This window comes from Lonchura striata, chromosome 4, assembly GCF_046129695.1.
Source record: "Lonchura striata isolate bLonStr1 chromosome 4, bLonStr1.mat, whole genome shotgun sequence".
In the NCBI taxonomy this organism is placed as follows: domain Eukaryota; kingdom Metazoa; phylum Chordata; class Aves; order Passeriformes; family Estrildidae; genus Lonchura; species Lonchura striata.
This window is the reverse complement of record NC_134606.1, coordinates 37,764,137-37,789,708: the sequence shown is the minus strand read 5'-3', so window position 1 is coordinate 37,789,708 and position 25,572 is coordinate 37,764,137. Positions and strand designations below refer to the sequence as shown.

Genomic DNA, 25,572 nt, shown 5'->3' with positions numbered 1-25,572 from the left:
GGCGGCCGCTCGACCCTTCGCCGCCGCCGCCGATGGAGGCGAGCCTGACGTGCGCCGTGTGCCTGTCGCTGTTGGAGGAGCCGGTGACGCTGCCGCTGTGCTCGCACAACTTCTGCCGGGGCTGCGTGCTGGAGTGCCTGGCCTCGGCCGAGGCCGCCCGCCTGCAGCAGCTGCAGCGCAGCCCGGGGCAGGCCCGTCTGGGCCGCGGGGCGCCGGGGCCGGGCCCGGGCCCGTCCTGCGCCCGGGTGCCGTGTCCTCTGTGCAGGAAGCTGTGCCTGCTGCCCCGCGGCGGCGTCGCCGCCCTGCCCGTCAACACCACCCTGGCCGAGGTGGTCAAGCTCTACCGGTCCGGCGCGGCGGGCGCCGCCGTGGCCGGGGAGGCGGCGCTGGGGCCGAAGCCGGGGTCCGACCTGCTCTCCCCGCAGGCGTTCGGGGGAAGCTGCCAGAAACATCCGAGCCGGCCGGTGCAGCTCTACTGCCGCATGTGCCGGCAGGCGGGGTGCGGGCAGTGCGTCTCCGAGGAGCATCAGGGCATCTTCCACTCTGTCAACCTCATAGACACGGTGTACCAGGAAGAAAAAGTAAGCGCGGCGCTCTCCGCTCTAGGGGCCTGGCTGGGAGGTTGGGCTGTCCCTTGGAGATCCCACCGGGCACGGGTTGTTTGTACTCAGAAAGACGGGAAGAACCGCGGGGTGCTGGGTAGGAGAGAGGCAGAGTGCTTGTGCTGCTTTGGGTCAGTAAGGAGTCGGTGGACTGCTGGGTTGTGCCTTTCCGGGCTGCCGTCAGACTGCAGCGCGCTCAGGGGACCAGGCGCTATTACAGCAGCAACAGATCTGAGCCCGATTTAACCGAAGGATCTGGAGAGTTATTTTGGGGTGATTGTCGGTGGTTTTGTGTTCTGTGGGTGTTTTTTTTTTTTGTGGTTGCTCTTTCATTCGTGGGGGGAGGGGTGTTGATGTTTGGTTTTGTTATTGTTGCTTCTTTAAATTCAGGAAGATCTAACAACTCCAAAAACTCACACACAAATGTTTATAGGCTCTGTAGCTGTGATAGGTAATTTGGGTCACACATAATTACATATTTAGGAATAGATAGTTTGGGTGCGTAATAATAAATGTATAAGCAAGATGCTTTGTAGTCTGGATAAGAGGGCAGCTGCCTGCCATAATGGTTGGTTGCCTGGTTGTAGAAGTTGTGATTTTTAACAAAGTAGGGACTATTTGGATAGAATGAGCTTTTCATGCCCTGTGCAAGTTGAGATGCAGAGTGTCAATTCTGTTGTGCAGTAATTGAAACAACTGCAAGGTAGTGATGAAAAGTACAAGTATGAAAGTTTCAATACAGCACTGACTATACTTTAAGACAAAAGTTGCTTTTACACTGATTTATCTTCTGTCTTTCCCATCAGCAATTGTATGTCACTTGGGAATCCAGGGGAAAACATCCTTTGCACTAGACATACTGCTACATAATGTAGTGATACTGTAGAGAGATAAAGGAGGAAGACTCAGTAATAATATTAGTTTAAACTCAAACAGAAATATATTGATTATGAACAACTCTCTGTTTTAGCAATGTGAGGCATAAAAATAAAACGTGAGTATCACACAGTTTTTTGCCAAACTAGAATAATACCATTAAATCTTATGTTGTGATAGATGTATGTGAAGGGAGGGGTTTAAAAAGCCTGAGGAAAACAAGTCATTCTATCAGTATGCATTGTAGGTGAGCCTAAGAACATTACATTGAGAAACAGCAGAAGAAAGTTTGTGCACTGATCCAGGAAAGCATTAAATGATGTTTTGAATCACAAGCTTTTTTACCATATTGTTCAGAATATCACAGAGTATAGGGTTGGAAGGAACCCTGGAGATCCTCCTGGCCAAACCCCTGCCAAGGGTCACCTGGAGCAGGTGACACAGAATTGTGACCAGGTGGGGTTTGAATGTCTCTGGAGAGGGAGGCTACACAACCTCCTTAGGCAGCCTGTTGCAGTGCTATTCCACCCTCAGTGTAAAGAAGTTCTTCCTCATGTTGAGGTGAAACTTCTTGTGGTTTAGTTTATCGCCACTGTTCCTTGTCCTGTCTTTTCAGAGGGCACCACTGAAAAGAGTCTGGCACCCTCCTTTTGGCACCTGCCTGTGAGATATTTATGTACATCAATGAGATCTCCTTTCAGTCTTCTCCAGACTAAACAGGCCCAGATCCTGCAGGCTCTCCTTATGAAAGAGAATGCTCTACACCCCTGATTATCCTTGTGGTTATCCACTGGACCCTCTTCAGTAGCTCCTTGTTTGTCTCAATCTGATTCTAGATAAGCACTGAAATTACTTATTTTATGGAAGGATAAAGTTGTAATTACGTGTTTTAATTGTCTTGCAGTTAACCTTCTTTAGCACTCTGAAACAAATGAGGATAATAAATGAGAAGCTGGTGAATGAGATCTCAAAACGACCAAATGATGCAGATGTGAGTTAGAAATGCTGGATATTATGTGTGCATGTCTTTAATTCTCTTCTAGTGATAGTTTATTCACAACCTGGAGCATACAGGTGCTCCTTGTGGCATAGATGTTCTCTGACCTTACTTAGAGAAGTCACTCTGTGTGGACATTGCTATTGCATTTACATCTTATTTTTGTGTTCTCGTGCTTCTAGATGATGCTGAAAAATGATGTGGAGATAATTGAGCTGAAATTTGGAGAAATTTTCAAAACTCTAGAAGCGAAAAAACAGAAATTACTGGAAGATGTTGAAAATCAAAGAGGTAAAAAAGAGAAAGAATTTCAGATTTGGAAGAAAATGAAAGAAACTCACAAGAAGACCATTGAGAATTTTTTGAAGGATTGTGAAAAGCTTGTCCATGAGTGTGATCCTCAGTGTTTCCTGGAGGTGATGGCATTTTGGTTTTGATAGCAATTGTCTAAAGACCTCAAATAGAGCCTACTGTATTGTAGACGATTATAATAGATCAGGAAAAACAAAGTCAACAAATTAAAAATATAGATTAAAATTACTTAACACTTCATACTTTTTTATAACAATGTTTTTTATTTCTAGAAAAGTTTGAGAAAGTTTTATATGCAGCATATCGGTGATTTTTACTGTTTGCTTTCCTAAGAAACAGCATATTGCTGATTTCTGCAGTGGGTCTTTTGGTGCTTCCAGATAAATGCCCTCTGTAGCAGTACATTGATTTTGTTGTGTAAAGATCCAGTAGTGAGATCACCAGGTTTTTATAGGGAAGCAGCTGTAATCCAGTCAAGTTTTTTACTTCTCATTACGTGTTCTTTGGGAAGTCTCATGTGAGCACAGTGCAGTGCACTGCACTTCTTACCACCATTATATGCCTGATTTAAAACCAAAAGGCAGCTTTTTAAATAGTATAATAGCATATTGAGAGCACATAGCAGAGACTTTCCTGTCCAAGAAATACAAAATGGTCCTTCATTTGAATGTTTACAAGTACCTGAACTTCTGAAACTGATCAGGTGACAATATGGGCCATGATTTGGCCCACGGGCTCTGAAGGAGTTATTTTTGTATTTATCACAAACTATTACAACATAAGTAATTGTCACAGACATACTTGTTTAGGTTGGGGGTTTTATATTTGTTTGGTTGTTTTTTAATGCTAACAGCATTATTTTCTATAGTTCTGTGAAATGACGACAGGTACTTTAGTCTTTGAAGTATTTTGATAAAGCATTTATTTCCTGATAGTTGAATAAATGTTCATATCTTACAAATTCTCATTTTATTTATAGGTTGCCTGTGGCTTGAATACAAGGTATATTTTTTCATGTTTTGTTACTTCTCTAATTTTCTTTTAGATTTTTAAGATTAAAAACTAAAAAAATTAGCTATATTGGATATCATAAGATACGCAATTTTAAATGAAAACAGTATTGAGTAATTAAGAGATCATAATAATCTCAGATTTTTGGATGCCCAATATTCAAAATTTTAGAAAATGTGTCAAGAATTGAATTACATACTCTCTGGAATTAGAGCTAATAAAGCTTTTGAATTATCTCCCTAATAAAAAGCAAATATATAAATTCATTAATACTTAGGGATTGGATATTTTCAGATATCTTATTTAAACTCAGTAACACTGAAGCATGCTTGAAGCTTTTACAGAAATCTTTCAGTGTAAGAGAATGTGTGGAGTTTCTGCAGTATCTTTGTTTTTGTGTTATAGTGCACATACCCTATAATGTCTTCTAAGGGTTCTCAATTACATTTCTGAGAACCTTTTAACCTGTATTTAAGAAAGAATATTGGAAATTGAGTTCTTTAGAATACATTGTGTTTCAGACTGACATTAACAATGCTCTCTAAAGGAGTATAATTCATATTCAGGCAATGTACACTAAGGAAAGTGGAGGGGCTAATTTTTTGCTGACATACCAGTGCTACTTCTTGCAGTTTTCATTGACTGCAAAACCTAATTCAAGTGAACAAGTCTAAGTAAAAAAACTAGAGAACTTGAAATTTTATAGTAGACAGAATTATTCTAATTCCTTCTGCTTCCTAGCAATTTCCCTTTTTTTTTTTTTTTTTTTTTTTATATTAGGCAGGTCTAATTTAGCTAGCTAGCATGTAAGCATGAATAAAAATGTTCAAGTTGCATTTTTGGTTGGTTGTTTGTTTTTTTTTTTTTCCCTTTTCCAGAATGAAAACTCAGCTTGATGTGATGAATATAGCATCCAACTGGGAAAAACCACCAGTGTATATGCCAAAGAAGATAGATATCAAGTCTGTGGTTAATGAAATCTTAGCATTGCAGTTAACACCTGTGGATGCTGACATAGTTCAAGGTGGGGAAGAAGGACTTAACTAAGACAAGTTTTGGGAAGTCTAGAAATCTGGAACTTGTGGGACCAATTGCTGATAAACAACCTGCATCGCAAACACGTGCAAGAAGGCATCTGAGCAAGTGAAATGGATGATAAATTCATGAGGGGTTTTTAAATGCATTTATGAATGTGCTTTCTCTAGCAGGTTCCTAGGCTGTATGTTTGCAATTGCAGTACTTTTGAAATCCAGCCGATAGTGCTGCTGTTAGGAGTGTGTCGCTGAACTAGACAGGCCTTTGTTGTGGTGTCATGCGAGTGCTGGCTATGCTCACATTAAGTGCCTTTACCTCACAGGAGGAAGTGTTAGGTTTTTTGTAAGGCCAGGCATTTCCAGCATTTAAATAAATGTATTACATGGGCTTCTTGCTGTATATCACAGAAAATTCAACAAGGACTAGGGTTTCACTTAGAACAAAAATATAGTGCCCTAAGTGAAATCTGTTTAGATGCACAGGAACCTTTCAGTGTTTTCTGTAATTAATATATTGTCCATCACTATCCTTATGCTTTTTTTCTAATAGAGCTACCTTATGAAGGAAATGAGAGCTCAACCGTATTTAATGATACCTTAAAGCAGTGGCCAGACCAGAAGAATATGCCCAACACGTTTTTTGTAAGTTATTTGCTATGTGTTCTTCAGCATGGTACTATTTTGTCCATTTTGGCTTATCAAAATGAACTATGTCTGCTGCAAAATATTTTTCAGCCTGTAACAGGACAGGACGAAGCAGATGGTAGAAGGATCCCTACTCGCTTTATGTCAATATCAGAAATGTCAGCATTTCAAAATATGAGCCACGAGGTATGATTGAACATTAGTTGTTAAGTATGTTTAAGTTACTATTTGTTGTGATGCAACTTTCGAAATAAGCTTTTAAAATGCTTTTCAGTTTCCTCAGTAGAAAGTTACCCTTACAATTCTAGAATGAAATCTGACTAGGTATTAAAACTGTCAGAATTTTAGTCTTTTTTTGCCTTTAGTAAGCTGAAACTTAATCTTACTGCTGACTTGAAATACTTGCTCTTATATTTAATGTGGCTTTTTGAGTCACATCTGTAGCTTTCTAATCCAAATAAACTTCCCTAGTGTCTATTTGAAGAGGCAGTCATCTGCCTGTATTCTGTTTTCTAGAGAATAGAGTTCCATCTTGTAAGACCACATAATAATTTGACATGAAACTGAATTCAGTCTCTTTTTTGTTCCATTTCAAATGATGCAGTTATGCAACTAGATTTTTTTTTTTTTTTTTTTACTTACTAGCAGCTCCATGTGGGTGGCTGGGTATTGTTCTGCACAGAATGATTCTAGTTACAGTTACTGAAACATGGCTGGCAGTGAATCACATTATGCATATTCTGAGAATACCAGTGGCAGATGATTGAATTAAAAAGTTGCTTTGGTCCTTTAAATACCGATTTTTTTTTTTCTGCATTGTTTTGGAAAATATCTATTTTCTACTGCTGTTAAGAATGCAATTATATATAATAATAAACAAAACCCCCACTACCTAGCTTAATTTCAGATGGCTATTTTTCATGAGAATTTGAGAATTTGTTGCTCAATATCTAAGTTAGTGATTTTATCTATTTTTGGTTTTGATTGTGACTTTGAATACAGTTTTCTGTAGTCTTCTCTTTCAAAACCTTCTTTGTCATCAGGGTTCTATATGCATTTTGTTCAATTGTCTGTAAAGCACTTTTTTCTGTAATGACTTGTGTCCTGTTGCCTTCCAGTAGCAATGGAAAAATACATTAGAAATTCTCTAGAATATAGGAAAACATTTCTTCAGGCTCAGTCACATGTGAGTTTTATAATCTCTGAATACACAAATGCCATGTTCAATAATGTGATTTTTTTTCTGTAATTCTAGGAGCTACGTTACAAATACTATATGGAACTTCAGAAGCTCACCAATGTGTTTAAGACTCAAAATTTTCCTACAAATAAAATGTATAAATTTTTAACTGCTGAGGCTTCCAAGAATAAATCCTCAGGAACTTCTTCTATATCTTCACCTACCAAAGCAAATAAGGCATATAAAATAAAGGTGGAAACCATGCAAAGAGGAGGTGGCTTTGACAAAAGAAACTCTTCTGGAAGCAGTGCTCATAGCATCCCATCCACAAGTAGGATCTTTTCTGAAACAAATGGTGACTTAAAATTATTTCATGAAGGAAGTGGCCAGGAAGTATCCGCTCCAGCCTTGTCAGAAACTTCTCCAGACTTGTTAATTAAAGAAAAATGGCCAAGACAGGCATCAGCAGGTATTGTTTCCAAGGAAATGAACTCAAATTCTACCACTTTAGTGGACTTAAAGCCAGCAGCAACAGTGGCTGTTACTCCTTCAACTTCAGAATCTGTGGATGTTTCAGCAGAAAGACCTTCAGGAGTACCTTTTACTTTCAGTGCATTTAACAACTCATTACCAGGATTTAGTAGAGATAGAGGTACATTTTCCTTTAAAAAGCAAGACAAGAGATGTGCTTTCCCTCAGTTTTATTTAGGGAGATGTGATAAGGTGGATAAAACCAATAACCAGGATGAATATGGTCCTGAAACTGAAAACATAGTTTGTGATGCTTCAACAAGTCCTAATTTAGACTCAGCAGAAAGTGAGAAACCGCATATTTCGTTTCCCTTTGGCAATTCAGAAAGAGATTGGTTTGCAGGATCAGAAGCTAGCAATTCATGTAAGGTGTTACCATCTTCCTCATTTTTTAGCCAATCTGAGAAGCCATCTGAGAAAAAAACCTCTCGCATGCGGGGAAAAACACCTTGTACAAAGGAACTTGGAGGATATGGTACACAGAAACCATCTGTCGTAGGGGAACAAAAACCTCACACCTCAGAATCCAGCACAACTTCAGAAACCAGCACTGGAGCTGGAGTGAACGATGTCTCCAAGACCCCTCTTCTCACCAGTAATTGTGCATTTCCTTTCAAAAGCAACTTTCCATTGCCTTCACCAGTATTTTCATTTGGAGGCATTCTCAGAAATACTTCTGATTTTCTGACTTCTTCCATGTTTTTTTCTGGAAACAGAACAGAAAAAATGGATAAGGAGAAGATGAAATCTCCTGACAAAACACTTCTAAATCTAGGGAAACCTCCAGCTGCAGAGTGTGCAGAACCTGCTTCTCTTCAGAGTCATCCAAAATGCGATGGCTTACGTTTGCCTATGAACTCATCTGAAAACACTGAAAGTGCAGAAAGGCTTGGTGATGGCAACACTCCTTGTCAGCCTTTATGTTCAGGAGTCCTTCCTGTTGAATATGAGAATGTATCTTCCACTCAATTCACTGCAACAACAAAACAAAAAAAACAGGTAAAGGATGAGGAATCTGTTACTGAAAACAACTGTGTGTGTCATAGAAGGGAGGATGAACCTGAGCCTGTACAGTTTCAGGACACAGCTTGTTCTGTTCCTAGCACATGCAATGATCCATCTTTAGGAGGCTCTATGTTTGCAGTAAGTGAGACAGGAGGAATGATAAGAGACAGCACTTCTGACACTTAAGAGCTAAGTCAAACATCTGTCTCTCCTGATACCAGCCATGCATCAGAATATTCTTCTGTTGCTGAAGACAAAATGTCAGGTATAACAAAATCAGATGTGAAGAGAGACTGAAAAGGAAGATAAGCTGGATTGAAATAAATGCTATTTAACACATTAAAAGATGGGGATAGTTGTGATTTTACAGCTGTCTTCCCCACTTCTCGCCAATCAAAGTATCTCTGTGATGGAAACATAACTGCTTATGAGCATTACAATGTAATGAAGTGATTTTTATAGTATAGTCATTATCTCAAGAAACAACCAAAAATGTCGTGTCCTGCTCAAGACCAAAGCATAGCCATAGATGCTGCATCTTCAAGAATGCAAACCTTCTGGGGTGTGTTTGGGGGATGGGGAACTGAGGTGTCCCAGAAAGCGAGTTGGGTGAAGCAGTGGCAGGAGGGAGCAAATTGCTGTCTGTGTGCAGCAGCACTTGCACTTCAATGGGTAAGAGAACAGCCAAGAGCATTCACCTCACAGGCAGAGAGGGAGGAGAACCACAACAAAAATAAAGGATATTGAAGGTGTTACTAAAAATTGTTTTGCTTATCTCCCCTTGGCTGCTTCCTTTTCTGTGATTTGTTTAATGTATGTTGAAGGTGTAAGTTTGAGTGTAATTTCAATAATTTCTCTTGCGCTTCTGAAATGGAAGCATTGTTATCAGTGTTATTGTTACACAATGCAGAAGGATGTCAGCTACACTTCTGAAGTGCTGCTTTCAGGAAAAAGAAACATCACAATTAAATTTCAGCTCTTTTTTGCAACAGTTTGGGAATACTTGGACAGATTAATTTCCTGTTTTATGAAAGCTTTTGGAGAACCTAGCTTTTACAACACAAAAATTTTCTTTTATAATCTGTGTGTAATGACAAGAAAAAAGGAAAACAGCACTTCTTACTATATTAACAATTTAAAATTCATGGAATTAATCTAATTCAAAGTAAGGAAAAAAAGACCATCTTTTCTACTTTGCTGGCTATTTTGTTGGATCCAAGAGATAAGTGTGCTTTTGTTATTGGAATACACAGACAGTAGCACTATTTCAGAATAAAGCTCAATTTTGTTGACTGTTCATGCTTCAGCAAAAGCTGATGCTAGTAGGCTTTAAGAAGTTAATTCTGTATTAGATAGATATGTCAACTGGCAGTATTAAAATGCAGAATATTTAATATTCCTTCAGAAATTTTCACTGGCAACTAGTGGAAATCTGCAAATTGCCTCTGTAACTCTGTAAGAAAAATACTACTTAAAATTAAATCCCTGCAGTCCTTACTAATATACTTAATGTAAATAAGAATAGAGAAACTATTCTTCTTTCAGGAAATGTTGACCTAATTTCATTTGTGTTCAGTTCTTGGCCTCAATTTTTCTGTGGCTAAGCATTCCTTTATTAAATGTGCTGAAAATTATTAAATGTTTCTAGTATTTATCACAATCAATAATACTACTTTTCTGTCTCCATTATAATAAGGAAGGTGATGGAAATTGTCTTTATGGTTAGTCTTTTAGTTCTTGAAGTTCATCTCTTAAATCTTACTCTATTTCAGTTTTCTCCTAATATTTTCTGCTGTTATCTCTAGACGTTCTTATCATGTTCTGCATATGTAAGAGAGCAATGTTAATTCACATCACTGGAAGACGAAGACTGAGTGAGATGAAAACGGTGGAGAGTGTCACAGGTGGAGGTTGCTCTCACTCTAACAAAAGCAAGAGAAATTGAACAGTTTTAGAGTCAGATGAGGCACCTGTAAAATTCATTGCCAGAAAGTTGTAGAAAGTGTTTGTTTTCTTCTACACTGACAAAAAAATTCTTAATGAGCTAGATTTAATCAGAAACTATAAAGTTTCTGAAGCTTATGTATTTTCAAACTGTCTTCTGTTAATTTCTGTTATTTGATCAGAGTTTGATAAAGTTAAACTTCCATGCAGATACTTTGTCTCTTAGTGAAAAGACACCATCATGTACTCACAAAGCAAATATACTACTATATATGCTACTTCGAAAGTGAAAGTTGTGGATGTGGGGGTTTGCTGTAGTCCTGGGGCTGCTTTTCAAGCATTGTGTTGTCCAAGTGCCTTATAGCTCAGCATTCAGGTTTTACAGGGCAGATCAGATTCACACAGAAACCTCCAAGAAAAAGATCCTTGCCTACTCCCTTGGCCATATTATGCTGACCCAGAAGGGAGCCCTTCCCCTGTTCCCTGAAAATGATAGGTACAGAATAACCTCTGGGTCTTAGGAATGCCTCCTCCTGACTACTGTAAAAATTAACTTTTCCCTGGCTAGAAACAGGACAGTTAGTGGTCTTGGGTGAACCAGTGCTTATTCAAAGAAATGGGATTCAGAGTTGTCCTTAATGTATATTTTGCTTCTTGGCCATAGAGAATAATTTATACCACTATCTTGGTCATCATCATAAAATTCTGTGTGGTGGTGAGGACTGATGTCAAAGCCTCACTTTCCTTAGTTATCTAAACTTAGGTATATGTGTATATTTTTTCAGATTACAGGTAAACAAAAAGGCAGTGTTAAAGTAAAACATCTGTCTGAAAATACTGCTGAGAAATTTGCCCTTACTGGGAAAAAAAATCAAACAAACAAAGATTAAAAAAACAGAACAAAACAAAAAACAGAAAAAAAAAAAGGCACCAAGGAAATAAGGAAATAACATATTTTACTAAGCTCAGTAATTTTTTTTACACAGTTGTGTATCTTTCTGATTCCTTAAGATACAAGAGATAAAAATGAAGCAATTCTACATATGGTTGGAAAATTTTATTAGTCAAACTTTGCTATATTTGTATGAAATCCTCTATATATTTCAGATTTTGTAAACTAAATCTGCTGGCCAGTTTGAAAGCTTTTATCATGTTTCATTGCTATACTACTTCATGATTTAATAGAAACCTTGGAAAGCAGTTACAACAATTTATTTTATTATAATAGCTAAAGAACTTGTTAAACATACTTCACAAATGAGCTGAAAGTTTCTAGTGCTGTCCTACTGAGAGGCTAATGTCTCCAGCTGTCAGAAATGTGATGTTTGTTCAATATATATCTGAGAGCTATATTAACATATGTGTCACTGCCTGAAATAAAAGTGCAACTGAAATATAAAGTACAATTATTTAGTTTTGTAATTTTAAAAAATACAGTTTATTAAAACCAATTGTTTAGTTGACATTAGAGCTACTTAAATGTCAATTTTTAAAGGTTAACTTCCTAAAGCAAACTGCATTATTTTGTATTTTTGGTTTGTTTGCTATTGTATTTTTGGTTATTAACTAAAGTTTTATTCTGAAATTGTATTTGATAATTCATGTCTGGTAACTTTCTTTCATAAAGATTTCTGATCTCTGTGGTATGACTCAAGTACTGGTGCTTTGGTTGGTTTTTGTTCTTTAGGTAACATACTTCAGTTTCTCTTCATAATTTTCCAGCTGTTTAAATGCTAGTAAAACATTATTATTTGGGTCATCACAGTTCACTCAGACTTGTTCTAGTTTAATAAAAAAAAAAGGAGCATTGTTCCCTTTTAAGTTGCTTTGAAAGTGAAGTATATATTGTATTCTAAAAAGCACAAATTCTTCACACACCATGGATTTAATAAGGAGTGAAAAATCCTTGAGTGTATAGTAAGCAAGTTTAACCTGAAGAAAGAGAAAATTCATTCTTCATTTAACCTGAAGAAAGAAAAAATCAAATAGATATGCACTCAAACTGTTTCATTGTTAATAAACCTTGTTGTGTAGGTAGGGTAGAAATGAAGAGAGCATTTTGCATGACCTCAGATACTGAAACGCTAGTTCCCTGGGGTCACTGCAGAACATTTATAAGCTTAAACTAATAATGCTGCAAAAGCTCATGTTTCTCTCATTATACTGAGCATGTAAGATTCATTAGTAGTATTATAAGATAGATTATTAATATTATATTGAGAACATGGTATCAACTGTTTGAATAACCTGTTGCAAAGTTAAACTAGAACACTGCAGACAAATCTGCTGGCTAAATTGAGCAGGAGATTGTGTGAGTTTCTATCAATGATGAAAACCCTATGTTTTGCAAAGAGGCCCCTAATTACTGGGAAGTTACTTAATAAACTCAGTTCCTAGTAATTAAGAATACCACATGGAGTTTTTTAATATAGTCAATATTTTCTTAAAAGACTGGAATTATATAAGGTTTTGGACTGGAAAGGACATTGAAGGCCATCTAGTCAGTCACCTGGGTTGGTGCACAAATCCAGGCTGAGCAGAAAATGGATTGAGCCCTGCAGACAAGCACTTGGGGATGATGGTTGATGAAAAACTCGACACAAGGCTGCAATGTTCATGCACAGCCCAGAAAGCCAATGGAATCCTGGGCTGCAGCAAGAGAAGTGTAGCCAGCAGGTCAAGGGAGCTGATTCTTTCCTTCAACTCTGCTCGTGTGACTCCACTTACAGTAGAGCTTCCAGATCTGGTGTCCCAAATAGGAGAGAGATATGGAACTGTTGGAGCAAATCCAAAGAAGGGCCATGAAGTTGTTCAAGTGGAGTGGATCACCTCCCCTATAACAATCGGCTGAGAAAGTGGGATCTGTTCAGCCTGGAGAAGAGCCAGTTGTGTGGAGACCCCATAGCAAACTTCCAGTATCTGAAGGAGGCCTGCAGGGAAGCTGGAGAGGGACATCATCAGGAAATGTAGTGATAGGACAAGGGAGAATGGCTTCAAACTGCAACAGTAGGTTTTGATTAGGGAGAAATGCATTACTGTGAGGGTGGTGAGGCAGTGGAACAGGATGTCCAAAGAAGTGGAGGATGCCCATTCCCCTGAAAGTCTTCAAGGCTAGGTTGGATGGGACAACCTGGTCTAGTGGGAGATGTCCCTGCTTATGGCAAGGGAATTGAAAAAAGATAATCTTTAAGGTCCCTTTCAAGCCAGGCCATTGCATAATTCTGTAGTCTCAACTCCCCTGCTGTGGGCATGGACCTCTTCCACTAGGCTGGTTCAAGAGGTGTCTCTCAGGGCTCTGCCTTGGGACCAGGGCTTGTCAGTACCTTTATCAATGACACCCAGGGGCACTGAGCACCCCAACATTTGCAGGGGACAGGAAGCTAAGCCAGGCAGGGGCATCACGGAATGATGGCATAATCCAGAGGCAGCTGGACAAGTTTGAGAAGTGAGATGAGAACCTCATGAGGTTCCACAAGACCAGGTGGCGAGTGCTGCACCTGGGTCGGTGCAATCCCTGAGTCACAAATTCTTCCATGTCAGAAGAATCCTCCAAATTGCTCAGGTTAGTGGTCCCACCACCTCCAGAACCAGCACTTGGTTGGCCCTTGGGGCTTTCCCATGCCCTTGCCCACTTCCAGGAGCACTGGCCAGAGAGGAGGACACACAGCCTGTGCCTCTCCTCCACAGCCCCTGTGGGCAGCATGTCCAGCTGCTGTGCACAGGCTCCGCTGGGGAATGTCTTTCCAGAACAAAGAAATCAATAGCTGTAGCAATAATAGCAATGTATACTTATGTGGTGCCTTGGGCAGTTTTTTCTGACTTCTACCATTGTGTAGTAAGAATTTTTTGTGGTGATGAAACTAGGTTTCAAGTCATATTTTCAATCTAGTGCTCCAGAGAGAGAAATGTGAGTACTTTTTGGTCTTTGTTCTGACCTGAGTCACTGAACAATACAATACAAGAATTAAATATAAGCAGCCAAAAAGGATAGTATTCTTTTCAGCCTGGATCATGCCAATGTTCTATCCCTATACTTTTATACTGATACAAGTATCAGTACAGCTACATTTACACTTGCAGCTGATGAGCAGCAGAGGGAGGAAGAGCTGCAATCTATAAGCTGTTTCGTTTCCCCTATTCAGTCTAACACTGTAAGTATGATCTACTTTGTTGGTATTTTCTGTTTTCTTCTTTTCTTTGGAATCTGACAGAAAAATGGAGGTTTCTTCTTTCCTCTCAGCATGTTGCCACTATCTTTACTGTAGTAACGATCTAAAAAAATTGAAATACAAGACATTGTATTCGTTTTCTAAATTTAATATAGCTATACAAACTTGTGAACCTCTTCAAAATGGTAACAAGGACTAGTGCTGAATCCACAGGTCAAAGGTTGATGCTAAGAAACACATTTTTTTATTTCCATTTGTGTAACAGCCATTGGGCAGCAGAAGATTAACAGTATATAAATGGCCTGCTGTGGACCAAAGAGTTTTCATAATTTATGTAGTTTGTGTCCAACTTCTTGCCCTGCAGAGGACACTCCACAAATCACACCGTGTGCCTGAGAGCATTGACCAGGTGCTTCTTGTACTCAGAAAAGGCTCTGTGCTGTGACCTCATTCCCTGAGAAAGCTGTTCCAGTGCCCAACAACTTCCAGCTATGGAACCTTTTCCTGATATCCAACTTAAACCTGCCTGAGCTCAGCTTCACAGTGTTTCCTTGCATCCTGTCCCTGTCACCACTGAGAAGAGATCAGTGCCTACCCCTACACAAGGAAGCTGTACACCGCAGTGGGGTCTCCCCTCAATCTCCTCCAGGCTGAATCCCCTCCAGACTGAGTGATCTCAGCTACTTCACATACAGCTTCCCTTCCAGACCCTTCAATGTCTTTGTTGCCATCCTCCTGACTTTCTCTAGTGGCTTAATGTCTTTTTTTGTATTGTGACACCCAAAAGTGCACACAATCCAAAGCAGGATAATCCCCTCCCTTGCCTGGCTGGTGATGCTGTGCCTGATGCACCCCAGGACAGGGTTGGCCCTCCTGGCTGCCAGGGCACAATGACTCAAGTTCAATTTACCATTGACCAGGACTCCCAGGTCTCTTCCCACAGTGCTGCTCTCCAGACTTGTTCCCCAGTCTGTAAGTACATCCAAGGTGTTTAGAGAGGTCTAAATCTCCTAAGTAGCTTCTGCCAATGCCCCTTTTGTGCCTGATTGGCTGCTGAGGGCTTCCAGGTCTGGGTGGGGCTTGGGGCTGTGTCCCCGGGTTCAGGAATCCCTCTGTACATCTTGATATAATCCTCACTCCCAGACTCAAGATTGTCTTTGAACTTAATTTATTTCTTTTAAGGACAACATCTTCATGTGCACATGCGTGGTATTCACATTCTCTGAACAGAGAGAGATGTGATTCTCTCTCCCAGGATTTTTCCTAGGAAGTTGTGAGATGCAGTGAGAAAGCTCAGAGAAAGAAGAAAACAAGTCTCATCTCTATTTGCTACTCCTGTTGTTTGGCACATGTGGAATGTGTTATGGAGATTGTTTACTGAAGACTGATTTGTTAATTGGACACTGGTGGTGGTTGTTTGGATTGATTGGCCAATTGGGTCAAAGCTGTGTCATGACTGTCTGGAGACAGTCACCGGTTTTTCTTGAGTATCTTTTTAGTATGATATAGTATAGTATAGTGTTAATGTAATATAATTTAGCTTAATAAAAGCAATTGCTTCAGCCTTCGGCAACATGGAGTCAGAGCGCATTATTCCCCACACAGGGGGTCACACTTCTTCGATACACATGCAATAAACATAAATTTATTAAATAAAATGCACAGTGTATAGTATTACCTACCGTGCATCTGAGTAGAAATTTTGAACATGGGATCTCTGTCATCCTCTCTTCTGAAAATGGGAAGTGGTCTTGTGCTTCAGAAGAAATTGAGCTACCCACACAACTACAGAAAATGTGGATGTCTGTTTGAATGCATTCTGGATTCTGTCCATGCAAAGTACATCCCAGCATGAGAAAACTAACAGCTTATGGAGAAATGTCATACACATTATTCAGATATCAGTGTAAGAAGTTAAGAAAAGTTTAAAAAAAAAGTGGAACAAACTGAATGGATAAAAGAACAAGTGGCAACAACATAAAACATACCAATATATCAGAATTTATCTGACATTCAGTTAAGGATTTCAGCGCACAAGCTTTGTGCTTTTCCCAAATATTGATACCATGGCCTTTAATCTTTGGGGAGGTGGACATACAAATCACAAAGTAATTTAAAAGGATTTTGAATTTAGGAACTTCAAACTGGCCTTCAAAGCAACTCAAAAAGCCATTAGGGGAGCTGAAAGATATTTACAGACAAATTTATATAAACATTTACACTCTTGTAGGCTAAAACAGACAAGACAAACTTCTCTCTTGAATGGGAATCCCTAATTGACCCCAAATAGCTGATTAACAGGATATTCCATCTCAATTACAATACAGTACTAGGTGGAATATAATAATCCCATCTGCGGAGCAGATTAAATTAGGCAATAGTGTAAAGGAAATCACAGTTGGTCTGCTAAGCAGTATATGCTTTTCTGAAAAGAAAAAGAAGCATAATTTAGAAATAATGTTATTGACATCATAATTTGAAAGTGAATGGGATTGCTGGAGAGTCATTTAAACCTGAACAAACTGCTGGAGGACACTGAATAAAAGTTTACACACTTCACAGGGAAAGTGCTTCTTGAGCACCAGTACCTGTTATGCACTCAGCCCTTCTGTGCTAGGCATTTAAGAACAGCTGCAAAAGGCAGCAATGCCATAGAATGGTAAAATAAAAGTAACTCCTTAATTGAAAGCTTTTGGTGCACAACATGGCTATATGCACACATGATACAGTATTTCTACAGGTTTTTATAAGGTTAATTAATTAGTATATCTAACAAATACTGTCCTATTTTAGCCCTACATTTTTATTATGTCTATTATGTATGGTGCAAAACAAAGTGTCCTTGCTAGATTTAAAAGCAAGACTAAACAGAATTAGAAGGTAGTGTAATATGTGAGAAAGTGTAACTACTATGCTAAAGTGACAAAGAACAGCTGTTCATTAAAATCTATAAAGCTACAGATACATAAAAAGCAAAATCTTTATGCATCAGAACTACAGGTAATTCTAAATAGTGGATCTCTGAACTTTACAGTTCTTGATTTTGCAATGTAAGTATGTCTCTATCAGGGTTTTCAAATGTTGCTGTAGGAAAAATGGAAAAATGAAAAAATGTGATTATTATATTAATCTGTGAATAATCCAGACTCTTTGTCAAATTCTCAAATCCTAAATATCTAAGTCATTTGGCAGTCCTTTGACTATCTGTGGTCTCCACTAAATTTGCTATTTATGCAGTAGAGAATGGATTCTTCTCATGCTTCAATAGTTATTAGGCCTTTTGTCCTTCTGCCTTGGGGGAAAAAAGAGAAACAAACAAAAACCAACAGTCCTAATGATTGTCACATTAATTAATTTTACTTTTAAGAAACTCCCCTAATGGAAGAAACTCTCAAAAATCAGTGATTCTCACAGACGTCCCAATGTGTACAGAAATCAGCATATGTTAAATGTGTACTTGAAAATGCATGCATGTTTTCTCTGCAAAAGTACAGCATGGATTGTCCTATGATCTTCCATATAATTTTATGCCTCCATTCCTATAAACCTTAGGCACCTGCTGATCTGAGAGAATATCAGAGTTACTGATATTCAGATCAGAGTTACTGATGCCAGCCCACCCTTCATTCAGTCATTGCTTCAGGTTTAACTAGCTGTAGCTAGTGACTAGGTGTAACTGTCCCAGTTAATTCTACACAAGCTGATGATATGCTAAACTTTACCTGTTACATGATACAGCTTGGAAAAAAAAAAAAAAAAAAGCTGCAAGAAGTTAGTATGCAGAAAAGTGGAAACTATTGGTATGAAAAAGTCAAACCAAAGCTCCTGCAAATTGTCTATAATTCCCTTTCATTTCTAGACAGTGGGTTCATCAAAATTGCTCAAATCAAGCCGCTTCAAGAGCCTCAAACTGAATGACCTGGGGGTCTGGGCAATCACAAAATAGCAATGCATCACCTGCACCAGGTCCTGCACTCCTTGGCTGACACTGCTGACAGGGATTACTAAGCAGGAGAGGCCATCACACCCAGTGGATGCATACCTCAATCAGGGACCTTTTTATACCTTATTGTTCATCCCGTGAGGAATGTATGTTCATCATCATTGCCAGGAATTTAGTAGAAACAGAAATGTACTGAGATGTTCAAGCTTGCCATAAGTACACCCTCAAAAAGCACAATATGGGTCTATTGTGTACCTTAGCATGTTGAAGCATTCTTTCCTCTTCTGTTACTCAGCTAGCTTCACTTAATCTACAGTATACCTATCATGAAAAATAACTTCTCACAAATCTCAGCTGATGCCAGGCTGATGAATTGCTGTTATGCCTAGAAAACTCCTCTGATACAGAATATGCCTCTTTAACAAACTAATTTCCTTGAAGTGATCTGAGCTTCACACAAAACTTAGTATGAAAACATTACCACTACAATAGGCAAAGTTTATTAGTATGTTCTTCTCTAATCTTCACAGAGTTAATTCCTACCATCCCCTCCAAAGAAACCACAAAAATATGTACATTTACCTTTATCTAGGGATTGTTCTTTCCACAGCTAAACCCAGACATTTCTGCACTACATTTCACAGAATTACTTTGGCATGTTTCCAGGAAAACTTCTACCTTATTTATTCCAGACCTAAAATTGTGTTTAATTTGGTTGTCAATGCAAAGCTTTTTCAGTTGTTTCCACTTTTATTCCCTATTCATCTTTTATCCTTTTCTAATTTTGTTCAGTGATTTTGCTTTTAAATTCTATTGATTGATCAAACACATGAAGTTTCTATGCAGTTTTAGCTAAGAAATGCTAAATGTCTTCAATAAATTCCAAGTTCATTACTTCATAAACCTGATTTATGTTTTCCATTTTCTCTCATATAAAATATTTACAAAACAAATCATAGTCAATGCATATAGCACCAGCAGTAACCCAGTGGTAATGAAACCTATCCATATACCATGAAGAAAACATTTCCAAGGACAAAATAATATTAAGGTTTTGAGAACTCTGATTTTTAAGTAAAAGGATGCAAATGTACTTTGCCATACAAATAGGTTAAAAAAAAACCCACACAAAGCAGCAGAGATATTCAACTGATTACTTCATATAGTCAGTCTAAAATACTTTTTCTATTTTGTTACTCAAAGTTTTATAAACAAATTCATGTTTTCACTCTTATCAGCTACTATAAAAATTTGACATTTAGAATAAACAACCATTTGAAAAGAAATTTTTAATCACTGAAACCATATGAAAGTTTGATACAGACAAAAGAGAATTCGTTTACTTCCTGGATTTCTGATGGGGATTTTTTTGTGAAACTCACTGACTGTCAATAACTGCTCTATTTCCTCTCCAAGAAAATGTATTAGAAAATTCTCTGAATTTTTATTTTTGCCTTGATTCTCAAAAGATACTAATTTTTCTTACAACTTTAAACTGTGAGACTGTCCTTATCATTTCCATTTTGAAAACAAACTAAATGCCATTACTGTCACCTCTCAGTTCTTATAGGATTTTTAGAAGGGGTGATTTATCTCCACATCTTACATTTTCCATATATTTGTAAGGAAAAATATCTTATGAGCTTTATTAGTTAAATAACTTTATACATTAAGTCAATGAACTTTGAAAGATGGCAGCTAACTATTGTGAAAGGTCTTGTCACATTATATTCACTAATTTACTTCATAAGGGTTTGAAGTCAGTGGACAGCAACAACCCAAAGCATAGTCTCTGACATCTCTTCTGTGCAATTCCCAAAACTGCAAACTCACTCTCACTCATTCCAGTAAAGTGCACAGAAAAATGAAGAGCATCAAACCTGGCTATGCAGAAAACCCTTAGGGCTGGAACCCCTTCACTGCTTGTTGGAATATTACACCATCCATTCAATTTGTAGAACAAAGGTAAGGAAAGAGTTCTTGGTCAAACATAGCTAAATGTTTTCAAAGGAGAGGTGCTTACTTCCATGGCTTTTGTGGTAATTGGCTCTTAGTTTAAAAATCACAGGCAGCATTTCCCAAGGAAAATCTTTAGATGTTGATGATTCCTGAGACTCATTCACAAGACTGGTTTCAATTTAAAATGCATACTGAAGGAAAATGCTATGAAAAATAGAGATATGAATCTTGTATTGGTTTGTTTATATAGATGTTATATATCAACTGATCATAAAATTGTGCAATATATTCTCATACTTTAAGTACAACTATGTCAAAATAATAAAAGTTTTGTGTTTGCTAATTCCTGAATACTGCGTATTTACATATTGTAGCAATAATATGATTTTTCAATTATATTATATATATGTAATTATTATGTATTTAATACATGTATTATATAGTAATTAATATTCCAATTCCATATAAAATATATCTAACACCTCTTCTAAACCTGCTTAAACACAAACTTTAACTATCCACACTATTTGGATCTGAGAGTGGCAAGAGTGGCAACAAAGAGAATTAAACAGCTTGCTGTTTGGTTTGTTTTGGTTAGACCATCCTTGCTTCTCTCTTGTTTTATATATATATATACATATATATATATATATATATATATATATAAAACCTAGATTGGTTGGTTCTGTTGTATCCTAATATTGCATGCCAGTTATGCCTGTATTTCTATCTGTACCACATGTGCAACAGTACAGTTAATGCTTTTGCAAAAAGTTTTTCAGTAACAGATTTATTGCCTAAATTCTCTGGGTTATAGCCAGGTTTAACCATTGCCCAAATTTCAAAGCAAATAATATACATATTAGACTGCTCACACAGCATCTTCGAATTTTAGAGTCTTTTGTATTACAAAAACTTCCTCTTTCATCTGCCAGGTTCCTTGGATTTAGTCAGGTTTTGATGGCAAAGCCAGAAATTGTATTCCAAATACAATTGGAGAGAGGTGTTTCCAGTAATGCATTTAGACGAACCACTGTTTCAGTGGCTCGCTCAGCTGTCTCACTGGTGCTTTTAACTCTCAAATACCTACTTGCATCATCATTAAAGGGTGGTTGTCTTGGCTCTCTAAGCTGCTTCCTCCCAGATCTGCATTCTTTTCTCTGACTCGTTGAATATTTTGCATGATTATCAGTGACATTACACTTTTTGAAGAGAATTCATTAGTTCACTGATCAGTCTGACTCCCTTTTCTAAACTAATACCACCAGAAAATTGCTGTATAAAGAACCACTGAAACTCAAATGACATTTCATTGAACAACTATGAAATACATGAATTTACAATTAATTTTTCCTTCTTTGATACAGAAAAACCAATACAAGGTCCACATCTGATGCTGGAGAATTTAAAGTACAGAAAAACATATATTTAAATAACTGCATACTTTGCCTCTTTATCTTGATTCTAATTAAGATATCAAACAGGACAGAAAGTAGGTGTGCACATCTTATCATGCACATCTTTTCATGTTTGATGGTGAGTAGAAACCTATCATGTTTTGTCTGAAATATATTTTTAAACAATTTTTCATCACTGCCTTCTAAATATACTCGATTTGCCTCTGCAATTTTTTTTTCACCAAAAATAATCACTCTTTAAGAAAAATAAAAAGCTGCATCCTGTCTAAAAAGAGACAGTGTTTGACAGCTTGTTTAACTTAAAAAAATTCTGACTCAATTTTTCCAATCTGGCAATGCCAAAGTATCAGGATTGTACCACATCAGTTGTATCCCAATTTAGTCATTGGCTCTGAAGCTGTAATGCCTAGAGAGAGATATGGACTTCTCAGTACAAGATCATACTATGTGAAAATTCTAATTTTTGCTTTTGACAGAACCAGCGGATTCAATTTTGAGGTCCAAGCTCTAGAACTGACTCCAAAATGATGTACAAGCATTCTCAGTGCTGCCACACAAGTTGTCATTGCCATTGAAAGGCTCCTTCCTCTCTTGCAAGCTCAGAGGCCTACTTTATGTCATTCCTAAAAGCACCTATTTTTAAAAATAGTTTGTTTGCTACACAATATCTCTCTAAAAGGAAATTATTAATTTATAATGCAATAGTACCTTTCTGTTTGAAGGACATAGACTCTTTAAACACAACAGAAACCACATGGTTTTAGTTTTTTAGGTGTTAAACATTTGCTACAGTAGAACATGCCCCTCACAAACTCTAAACACAGGCAGTTGTATTTTCAACCGACATGAATCAGTTCTTTGTTTGATCTTTTTTCATTTAACAACAGAAAGAGAGAAAGGAAAAATTCTGTTAATTTTTTTTACATAGTATAGCCCATCATAAAACAAGAAGTAAGTTGCTGTTGCTTGTCTGTGTGCTATTCACCATGTCTGCAATATTTCTGCCACCACCTTTATCACCACCTGTCTGTCAGCCAATCAGAAAAAAGCAAAAGGCCCTAAGTCTCTCCAACTCCAGGGAGACACTTTCCAAAAATATCCCCAAGCTAAGTGTCTCCCTAATAGGAGCTATTGACTGACAAATCTCTCAGCAGTTCAGTCTAAATAGCCAGCTGTGTTTCAACTTTTTTTTTTTAATTTAGTTCTACTGAAGTTAACAGTGGAAGTAATCAGCTGTTCCATGTTCCTCCTTCAGCATTCATTCCTCTTTCCAGAAGTATGGATGTCACATTCTTGCACATTTGTCTTTGTTAGTGCTATGACTTCTGGCAGCAACACACAGCTGTCTACCCCAATCTGGCATCAGACATGTTTTTAGGTGGCAGGTGGAGTCTTCCTACGGGCCATAGGAATACATTTGGCATAATCAAAAGACAGCGTGCAACAGCTGTTACAGAGGTAAAGTAATGTAAAGCTGTATTATGATAAAAGAAAAGAGAAGTAAATTTTTATTTTCCTACAGATCAGCATCTCACATTTTGTTGAAAGAAGCACATTCCTTTTTCAAAGTTAATCCCTTTGTAAAGAAAGAAGCTTTTATCTGGTATTGAACTTCAGTGCTGTCTGTGCCTGCTCAGATCAAATACATTTCTCATGCTAAGAAGGAATCCAAATACATGACTGGCTATGAATATAATCATGTAAAATATGCACTATAGGCTTACAGCTAAAATTGATCTAATAGAGATAATTTTTCTCACAAAGAGGAAAAGTCTAAATCTTAGCACATATAACATTAAAGGATGACATCTGATGCTATAAAACATTTTTCTCACTGCCCAGCTATGGGAATTTTATGATATGCATAAGTGCAAGTAGTTTTTATATGAAAGAAAAAATCAGCTCTGTTTGAAATATAATCTTCACAGAAGTACAGGTAATATCTAATGTGAATAGGACTGCAGCACTTAGAATTAAGCAGTCCCATACTCCACAGGGCATGGAAGGATAAGTTACTTTTCAGATACAGCAGAGGTAGTTATAACAAGTGTAATTAATTTAAAAATAAAATAATTGGTAAAGCCATAATGAATATTACTAACATGTGTAGCATACAGGAAAAAATCAACTGAGAGAAGAGCAACACTTGAAGTATTTAAGTTAAAAAAAATGGACAAAATTAGAGCTAATGTCTTGTATATGGACTTCTTAAAAGAAATCTTAATTTTAAGAAAGATATTAGTGTTAACTCTGCTTTGCAGTGTCAGGACAAAAATTAGCTATCTAACATTAATGGGTTGCTTTTTTTCTTTAAAACAGCTTGTTTGAGTGTTACTGTTATGACATAGATTTTCCACTAAAGTGTTTTAACTCTAATTTATTTCCCTTCTTTTCTTTAGGAAATGAGGTGAGACTACACTGAGCTGATACAGCTTAGATTTCTTAAACTTATATACTTTGAAATCTTTACATGCTAGACTATGCAATCTTGATTATATTGCCAAGTGCTACACTGGCAAATTATATCCTTATGAGATTGATTGCATTGTTGCTGCCTTCTTTAACTTTCACTCATTTCCCTCTTCCTTCTTAATTCAACGTGAAATTGATTTTTTAAAGTTTTTGTACTAAAAACAGCTGTAACACAGTCTTGCTTCAATTCTTATTTGTATACATTCCCAAATGCTAAAATGTGGAATGGCCTTTCTAATTGAACCACAGAAGACTGTCAACTCAGAGTTTGTTGACACCTCATTTCTTTTCTTTGACACCACTAGATAACAACACGCCTTAAGTATTTTAATAGAACCGGGCAGTGGGAATGCCTTCTCCAGGGCATCTCACCGCAGTGAGCCCAGCAGGTGCGGTGTGGCCGCGGCTCATGGCACCGCAGTGAGCCCAGCCGGTGCGGTGTGGCCGGGGCTCCATGGCACCGCAGTGAGCCCAGCAGGTGCGGTGTGGCCGCGGCTCATGGCACCGCAGTGAGCCCAGCCGGTGCGGTGTGGCCGGGGCTCCGTGGCACCGCAGTGAGCCCAGCCGGTGCGGTGTGGCCGCGGCTCCATGGCAGAGCAGTGAGCCCAGCCGGTGCGGTGTGGCTGAGGCTCCATGGCACCGCAGTGAGCCCAGCAGGTGCGGTGTGGCTGAGGCTCCATGGCAGAGCAGTGAGCCCAGCCGGTGCGGTGTGGCTGGGGCTCCATGGCACCGCAGTGAGCCCAGCCGGTGCGGTGTGGCTACGGCTCCATGGCACCGCAGTGAGCCCAGCCGGTGCGGTGTGGCCGCGGCTCCATGGCACCGCAGTGAGCCCAGCAGGTGCGGTGTGGCTGGGGCTCAGGGCACCGCAGTAAGCCCAGCCGGTGCGGTGTGGCTGGGGCTCCATGGCACCGCAGTGAGCCCAGCCGGTGCGGTGTGGCTGGGGCTCAGGGCACCGCAGTGAGCCCAGCCGGTGCGGTGTGGCCGCGGCTCCTTGGCACCGCAGTGAGCCCAGCCGGGGCGGTGTGGCTGGGGCTCCATGGCACCGCAGTGAGCCCAGCCGGTGCGGTGTGGCTGGGGCTCAGGGCACCGCAGTGAGCCCAGCCGGTGCGGTGTGGCTACGGCTCCATGGCACCGCAGTGAGCCCAGCCGGTGCGGTGTGGCCGCGGCTCCATGGCACCGCAGTGAGCCCAGCAGGGGCGGTGTGGCTGGGGCTCCATGGCACCGCAGTGAGCCCAGCCGGGGCGGTGTGGCTGGGGCTCCATGGCACCGCAGTGAGCCCAGCCGGTGCGGTGTGGCTGGGGCTCAGGGCACCGCAGTGAGCCCAGCAGGTGCGGTGTGGCTGGGGCTCAGGGCACCGCAGTGAGCCCAGCCGGGGCGGTGTGGCCGGGGCTCAGGGCACCGCAGTGAGCCCAGCCGGGGCGGTGTGGCCGCGGCTCCACGGGCGCTGCGCAGCAGTGTATCCCGCAGGCCGAGC

General features: G+C 39.2%; 1 protein-coding gene across 1 annotated transcript; it reads left to right on the top strand.

Moving 5' to 3' along the window:
• Nucleotides 1–11,791, top strand: LOC110484737 (uncharacterized). The gene is made up of 8 exons (XM_021555628.2): nt 1–581; nt 2,383–2,469; nt 2,658–2,891; nt 3,767–3,789; nt 4,677–4,822; nt 5,383–5,474; nt 5,568–5,663; nt 6,733–11,791. Exons 1-8 carry the CDS (start codon nt 33–35, stop codon nt 8,377–8,379), a joined length of 2,874 nt encoding a protein of 957 aa, XP_021411303.2. The 5' UTR covers nt 1–32; the 3' UTR covers nt 8,380–11,791.
• The last annotated feature ends 13,781 nt before the right edge of the window (nt 11,792–25,572 follow it).

What these genes read in the sequence shown, in the direction of transcription:
- LOC110484737 (XM_021555628.2), top strand. Translation starts at nt 33, where the DNA reads ATGGAGGCGAGCCTGACGTGCGCCGTGTGCCTGTCGCTGTTGGAGGAG. An exon ending in AACGACCAAATGATGCAGAT is followed by an intron (nt 2,470 to 2,657) that starts GTGAGTTAGAAA and finishes TCGTGCTTCTAG; the next exon opens with ATGATGCTGAAAAATGATGT. An exon ending in GCCTGTGGCTTGAATACAAG is followed by an intron (nt 3,790 to 4,676) that starts GTATATTTTTTC and finishes TCCCTTTTCCAG; the next exon opens with AATGAAAACTCAGCTTGATG.